Consider the following 8,167-nt stretch of genomic DNA (forward strand, 5'->3'; position numbering starts at 1 on the left):
CTGTCGAGATCGACTGTCTCCAGTGTGACTCATTATCTTGATTATGAAGCCGTACAGTGTGCTCTTTGAGAGTTAATTGATTTTGCCCTGATATCAATACAACATGAACATGTTCTCTTGGGCGAGATGCAAGGTCGTCAAACTTTCCTGGCTTGTCCGCCTGTGTGGCAGAGGTGTTGTGTAGGCAGCTACAAAGACCATAGCAAGTTGCGGGTTGACCATTGCTGAAAATGAGAAGTCATTCTGTTGTGGAATTTAAGCAAGGTTTAGGGTGTCATGTTTACATGGTATACTTTCAAGTAATGTAGGCTGGCATTGAAATCGATATTAGATTTATGGACATATTGGTCAATTAAGCTCTGTTGGTGATGTAATGTTTGTAATGTTCCATGATTCTTTTCCTTTAAAACTTTCTTTTTATTACTAAGAGATGAGATGAAACAGGTGATTTACAAAATTATGCCATCTTTTTACCAAGTACATTAGTTGTTTATGTATAGATTGAATCAAATGATATAGACCAGCATATATATGACAACTCAATGCCTCAAGCTATCAAGAAACAAATATTAGAAAAAAAAAAAAAAAAATTGATTTTTTCTCTTCTTCATTTCCCGTAAGTTTGTAGACTGGTCTGTTATAGCATATCTGCGAGTTAAATTACCAGCGTGTGGAAATTTTGCGGGCCCTTTTTTGTTGTATTTTTGTTTTTATTGAAAAGATTCCACTTCTTCAGAATGGAAATGACCCTTTTCCAAGTCCTGCTCTCACAGTGAACAAGGCCTCAGTGTGAATTTTACTCAGCCCCCCAAAGGCCCCTCATTAGCATATCTGTTGACAGTCAGTATCAGGTATTCTTCTTTATCAGACCTTGCTTTTACATGCACCGAGAGTGCTTAATTTGCATACTGAAGTACAAACATGATTGCAAATATGATTCAAATCATTGTTCGTTCACACGATCAAGGAAGACTTCATGGGATTTTGTGATTTTAAATTTCAGAGTGAGGAGGGGAGGTTTGGTTTCTTTCCAAGTTCCAATCAATCACTCTTGAGTTGTGAATAGCGTGTGCTTTAACTGCAGTATGAGCATTTGAGGAGCGCAGTTGGAAAGGTCACCATAAGCTCCGCCCCCTAAAACATGATTGGAGGTCAGTTGCGTTCACATGACTGTTTCGCTCCTTAATTCTGGCGAAACATGAAACACCTCCGGACCATTATTTGAAACACGATTGGAATTACGATTCAAATCACCCTCAGCGATTCCAGTTGCCATTCACATGGCAAGAATGCTTCAGTTGAAACACGATTCTAGTGATGCGTCGTCATTACATTTAAATCGTGTTTCGCATTAAGCCCTGGCAGTACATGTGAAAGCAAGGAGAATTCATCGCAAGTGGTACACAGTGTTGGCACAGTTGGGGAGTTGACAGAAATAGATGTGGTAGACCCGAACCACGTATAGTGACTCCATTCTGCAAACTCTGTTTGATTCATTTCCATTGAAATTGTATTGGAAATGTTAATTATGTGGTATGCCAGAGAGACTGCAGTGGTTTTTTCATGCTTGCCAGGGATTGGCTGATTCCAAGTCATGTGATGGTCTTTCTTTCTGGGATGAGGGTCATTAAAGGCATAATTTACCATTTTGCAGATGAAACAAGAACCCAGCTGTAGTGCTTCAAAATAGTTATAGAATGTGAGTTTGGGATAGAAACAACCAATGTAAAAATTTGAATCAGTATAATTAATGTTAAGTAATGTTAAAATATACAAAATGTGAACAAAAGCTATAATAATTAATGTTTCTAGACTGAACTCTCTACAGTTATGGTTTATTGAGAAAAATAGTGATGTCTCCTTATATTTTAGGCTTTATTGCAAAATTTTTACATGGCAGGATGTTTGTGATACAACTGACCTACACATATGCATCAAATGTGATATTTTGAACATTTTTTTTTTAAAAATTACTGCTCCCAAAGGTAAACTGCTCCTTTAATGGAACCCCTTTCCCCGTTGCATAGAGCAACTTTTAGTCTAAATACCTTGAGCACTGATTTCATGTTTTTGATGATACACTGTACATATTGGTACAGTACCAAATATCAAACAAAATGCTACATTGCTTGTTTTGTAAAATGGTTTCATCAGTTATGAGCATGTGGCGTATGTGTTACATTCTGGCTGTCAAAACATTAATATGATGGTAACAAGTTTTGGCTTTGATTGCTGTGAGACTTTCTGATATTTTGTTTATCCAGAATTACAAAAAATATATATATATATATATATATATATATATATATATATATATATATATATATGATAATGATAATATCTCATGTGCTGAGAAGATATCTGTATTTTGCTATATGTACACTGTAATGGTTGTCATATCACCTCACAAATCTGATTTTAGTATTTGATTTGTTTTCAATGTCACTGTTGTATTAAAAAAGAAAAAACTGAGTATAACTCCCCCCCCCCCCCATAATGAAAATGTTGTTACTTGATTTTGATCAGAGAACAGAGTGTTTGAGTTTAGAAGAGTTTTAAACTTCTCTTCTAACTTGGCAATAACGCTGATTCCCCTCTATTCTCCATTATGCAGATGAGCACTTGGTAACATTGCAAGAATTCACCACAAAATATGATTTTGAAACATTGCTAAAACGGAGGCAAGATCTGCGAGACTAATTTCACTACATATGTGTGTGTGAAAGACGGTATATGATCGGTAATTTGCCTACCAAATTGTTACCATTAGCATTTATTTCCACATGTTGTTATTGCATATTGTTTTGCACCTACTGTGCATATTCTTAAGATGTACTCATGTCACGTTATGTGCGGCAAAGTAGCACTTATCTGTTGTTGTTTTTTTCCTTTGATAAGATTTAAAACACTGATGCCAAGATCTCTAATAATGGGTAATTCACTTCCAGAACATTGGTCTGGTATATTCCTCCATTCTCTTTCTTCCTGGAAAGGAAACCAAAATTTATTTGTTTGATCTGTAGTGATAGCAACCGTATGATGAGAGCCCAGTGTTTCCAAGACCCACACATATCCTTTGTCCAGAATCGGTATTGGATTAAATGTGTGGCTCAGCTGATAGTTACATCTGAGAGTCACATCAGTCACTTGAATGATTGGAACTGAGGAATAGTTCCTTTTTTGCTCTTCCTCCATCTGTTTACATAAAAAAACCTAAACCAACAACAAGATACATCAACTCTATTCCCCTTTGAAATGTCCATGAACTTTGAATAGTACACTTCCTGTGTGGGGCATGCTCTGATCCAATTTGTTGTCTTTAACAATAAAGGCATAGTTAAACAATGTTTCTTCTTTAAAAAAAAATAAATAAAATAGCTGTATGGTTCTACAGGCTTCAAGAACCTCTGATGCGTTGTGAATATAAAGCTATGAAAAAAAATTGTGTTCAAAATAAAAACCAAGTGCCCCGAGAAAGTGAAAATCTTTGCTCAACAAGATTTACCATGTACTCAATATGGGGTATGGGATGTTTTGGGTTACAGTGTACAGCTAGGAATGGATCAATGTCAAAGAGAAAGTTGTATTTCTTAAAGGACAGTGATGGCACTTTGATTTGCTTCAGAAGCTAAAGCACCTGCAAGATGTCATATATCTGAGGGACATGTCTTATTGACATACACACGAATGCAATGATTAAATTACAAGGTTCCAAGCCCATCAGGGAAATCAGGGAAAATATCTTACTTTTTTCCAATCAGGGAAAAGTCAGGGAATTTGATAAAAATGCCTCAAATCAGGGAAAAGTCAGGGAATTTTTATTGGCCCAAAAATCGAAAGTAGTCAGCAAGACTCTGTTATATTTTGTTGCATATCAAAACAACATCTATTGGATGAAACTGGATGAAAATTGGATATGAAACTGGAAATGAGTTGAAATAGTTATCATGGAAATTTGATACTTCATCAGGGAAAAATCAGGGAAAAATCAGGGAATTTTGTTTTCTTGAAATGCTGGGAACCCTGAATTACAGTCTTATTATTTTACTTCCATCAGTTTTTACCTCAACATGGTTTCATTCAGGTTTATTATCCTTTTATCACTCAAATATTACTCAAAGTAAAAGCCTCAATACATAAATGCCACTGTAATGCCCATACTTCCTAGATGAGTAAACTGTATTACCAATTACTCCTCCTTTGACCCATTTTTTTTCAATACTTTGTACATTTTCAGAAGATACAATAGTATGAAATAATTCCGGAACTGCTCAAAAAACTCGGAAATGTGCCAGTTCCATGAATTGTCACCTGTAAGTGACTCAATTCATTGGTGGCAAGTACAGATTGGATTGTATCCAACATGTTCTTGGAAAGCTTCAAGACAAAGTGGTTTTGATAGAGAATTTGTTGTTATTTGACACAGATTATGAATGGATCTATGGGCTTTACTACTGAAATCAAATTTGTGGTCTTTCCTGTTTTAATGCCTACTGATGAACAATCATCATCACTTTTTTTGTTGTTTTCATGCGCACTGTAATTAAGAATCTTCTCTGTATTTGCAACTGCTCTTTCGAGCTGACAACAAACCTCAGCCAAACTTCAGGGTAACATTGAATAGCATTTGTGTGAGGAAATTGGGGGGGGGGGATGGTGTGAATATTGGTGAAGATCGTCTATTTCAGTTAAGAGATTCTTGTTATTGACAATATATCACTTCTTTGTCTTTCTGATCCAAACCCTGCGTGGGATTCCAGTGATTGTACAGAATTAATTCGAAACAGATTAATGGTAAAGCTCTCCTTACAACTTCTTCCATAACAAACAAAAAATGAATAAATGAATTGCAAAACATCTACAGGTACCTTTGTAAACGAGCCTATGGACCACTTTGATCACTATTCTCCTATTTTGACAGTGGTCATTTATTGTGGTAGCCTTTTCCTTGTTTTACCATGTGTAACACTCACATCCAGACTTTTGGTCGTCAAAGGGGCTGGAAGGATGAAACCTTAGTGGTATAGCAAATAAAGGAAAGAAATATGAAGTACTTAATCCTTCTGACATTCAGCTGTGTGTGTAATAACCATTTATATCACCACTCTCAGTTATATGATTATTTCTGTTCTGACAAAGATAAGGAATCTTTGGATAGTGTTGGTGTTTTGTTTTATTTTATTCATAATGACAATTGGTATCATTAGTGAGGTAGGGAATTGAAATTGTGAAAATGAACCGTCTTTGAGACTTAATCCAGAGTATGTGTTCTCTTTTCGTCCTGATAGTCACAAGATACCAAAGAGATTCTCCACTTTCACTACACCCGGTGGTCAGACTTCAGCGTGCCCCAGTCTCCAGCAGCATTCCTCCACTTTCTTCACCACGTCCGCCAGTCGGGCTCCCTGCTAGACAACGTGGGACCACCCGTCATTCACTGCAGCGCTGGGGTCGGGCGATCCGGTACGCTCTGTCTCGTAGACTCATGCCTTGTACAAGTAAGTAGTCGGCCCTGGCAGGATTTTGGGGAGAGATCCCCTCCACACATGTGTGATGATGATAATGTGGCCATGTTTACCCGTGATGTCTGGACTGCTTTTCCAGAGGGGTTCTGCTATTCTCATTTCCCCAGCATTAGAGGGTACTCATTTTAACACATGGGCATAAAGGGACACCTGTATGCATACATTCATGATGATACAGGTGTTCTAAGTCTGTTTATTTAAACATCTGGGGGTTTTGTGGTTTTTCTTTTGGTGGTGTTATTTTTATTTATTTATTTGGTTTTTTTTGTACATGTGACACAATCATTGCTTCCAGGCAAATGTCTCACAAATCAACATATTGGGGGAAATCTTCTTGGAAGAACATTTGTCATTTGTCTTATGTGACGTAAACTGTGCAACTTGAATTTGCCGAAAGTTGTGGAGATTCATACTGCAACATTTCAGAAATTGCCCACATCTTATTCTTATTCATCTGGTCTACTTTGCGCCTGTTTTCTTGTCTTTTCAATCAAAAAGCAAGGTTGCTGTGTTTGATGAATCTTTTTTTTTTTTTTCTGTTGGGAAGCTAATTCAATATGAACAACATATCACAAGATAAAATTGATGATTTAAGTGATAGAAAGAGTTGTAAAGCATCTAGTTACATTGGTATTGCCATTGACAATTGGTGCTTTTTTAGGGAGGGGGTTTAAAGTCTTGCTGTACCTTTATCAGATCGTTGCCATTAACTGAATGGAGTATTTGATCATTTTCCTTGTTTGAAGAACACCCTTCCCTATGGGAAGTTAGTAATGACTCCTGTATTGCCAGTGTGACTTAGGCCTATGGTTAGCTGAATGATGGCTTTAGAACACTGTTTCACAGTATATTTACTAATCATGTCTACCCTTCTCAGAAGAAGGTTACCATGGCAGAAGAACCTTATGGCATGTGAATTTTTCCCCACCAGACAACAGCCAGTGCTCTCACTGTGTAGCCACACTGGCCCCTGTGTATTGGTGGTGTGCTACAGTGTATCACACCTGTTAAAAGTCCTGCGATTTCTGTAGCCAAATTCTGTTTTACCTAGGTGGAGCTTGTTTTCGCAGAACAGGAATGTAGGCCCGTTCGGGGAAAGCTGATGTTTAATGGATGATGGTTAATGTCTGTAACGGAAGTGAGCAGCTAAGATTTCAGCGTACTTGTAAGCCGATTCATCGAGTAGATGAACGGGAAGACAGGCAGACAAATCATTCACTGATGGCAGTGAACATACGGTGATGAAAATGTCTGTGAATTCCAAGATTTGTCACGTTGGTAGTGTCAGTTTGTAAATGAACAGAAAAAGAAAACACCCACAACAAAGTGCATGTAATAATAACTCTGTTGAAATCTGATTTGCAGCTTTTCCTTGTGAGTAACATTCCTGTAGTTTTCATAGATTTCTCATAATGAGTGTTTGATATAAAATGTTGTTCTCAAAGTTTCGAGGATAAACTTTAACATTCTGATATTTCACCATGGCAAGCATTCTGGGAAGGGATAAAGCAGGACAATTCTAGCTTCAAGTAAGTACTGGGTTAAGAGTATTTGTGTGCTTTGGCCCATGCCATTTGATGTCGTGTGAGTTTAGACATTAATGTATTTTTCAGCGCAATTCAATTCAAATTTTAAATACTTTTTTCGACAGAACTAAATCAGGGTTCCCAGTCCATCAGGGAAATCAATGAAACAGGGAAAATTATCTTGCTTTTTTCCAGTTAGGGAAAAGTCAGGGATTTTGATGAAAATGCCTCAAATCAGGGAAAAGTCAGAGAATTTTGATTGGCCCCAAAATCAAAAGTAGTCAGTAAGACTCTGTTATATTTTGTTGCACATCAAAACAACATCCACTGGATGAAACTGGATGAAAATTTTGTATGTGAAACTGGGTTGAAAATGAGTTGAAATAGTCATCAGGGAAAAATCAGGGAATTTTATTTTCTTGAAATGCTGGGAACCCTGTAAATGGCATTCACTTCATTCTTTTGGTTGACTCAGACTGGTCTATCTACTGTGTTTGGTTAATAACAATGATATGAAATTTACAAACTGTCTCTTCCTTCTCCTGTCCCGACCCTGCCCACAGATCGAGAAGAAAGGACACACCTCAGGGATGAATGTGAAGCAGCAGCTCCTGGACATGAGGCGGTATCGACAGGGTCTCATACAGACGTGGCAGCAGCTACGCTTCTCCTACTGTGCCATCCTCGAAGGGTCAAAGGTCATCCTGAGGGGAGACTCACTGGGCTCATTAGTGGTTGAGGTGGGTTATTTTGTTTTCAGAGGATCCACACTCATATTTCTTTCCGACTTCTAGGAGATTGTCCGAGGGAAAGATCTTGTTATGGCCAACCATCCACACTTCTCCATCGGTCTCCCCAGCTGAGGGGAACGCGTTCAGTTGAAGCCAGTCTACACAGTGGCGGATCCAGGGGGGAGTGTACCGGGCACATGCCCCCCCCCCCCCCCATTTTTTTTTTTTTGGGAAAAAACCCAGCTGAGGGGAACACGTTCAGTTCAAGCCAGTCTACACAGTGGCAGATCCAGGGGGGAGTGTACCAGGCACACGCCCCCCCCCCCATTTTTTTTTTTATTGAAAAAAAAAAAAAAAAGAATTGAGGGAGGGGTGCATGCGCCCC

At 38.2% G+C, this 8,167-nt stretch overlaps 1 protein-coding gene across 1 annotated transcript in view; it reads left to right on the forward strand.

Annotated features, from left to right (window-relative positions):
- LOC139728390 (tyrosine-protein phosphatase non-receptor type 1-like) overlaps positions 1-7,791 on the forward strand; it is a gene marked incomplete at its 3' end in the record, with an annotated part of 78,922 nt that extends 71,131 nt beyond the window's left edge. Inside the window, exons 6-7 of the mRNA XM_071639333.1 lie at positions 5,289-5,498; positions 7,615-7,791. Of these exons, the coding sequence (XP_071495434.1) occupies positions 5,289-5,498; positions 7,615-7,791 (387 nt within the window). The remainder of the gene's footprint in view (positions 1-5,288; positions 5,499-7,614) is intronic.
- Positions 7,792-8,167: the final 376 nt, after the last annotated feature.

Source organism: Diadema antillarum, unplaced genomic scaffold (assembly GCF_040938485.1).
Source record: "Diadema antillarum isolate AM-2024a unplaced genomic scaffold, OU_Dant_1.0 seq00000177_RagTag, whole genome shotgun sequence".
Taxonomy (NCBI): Eukaryota; Metazoa; Echinodermata; class Echinoidea; order Diadematoida; family Diadematidae; genus Diadema; species Diadema antillarum.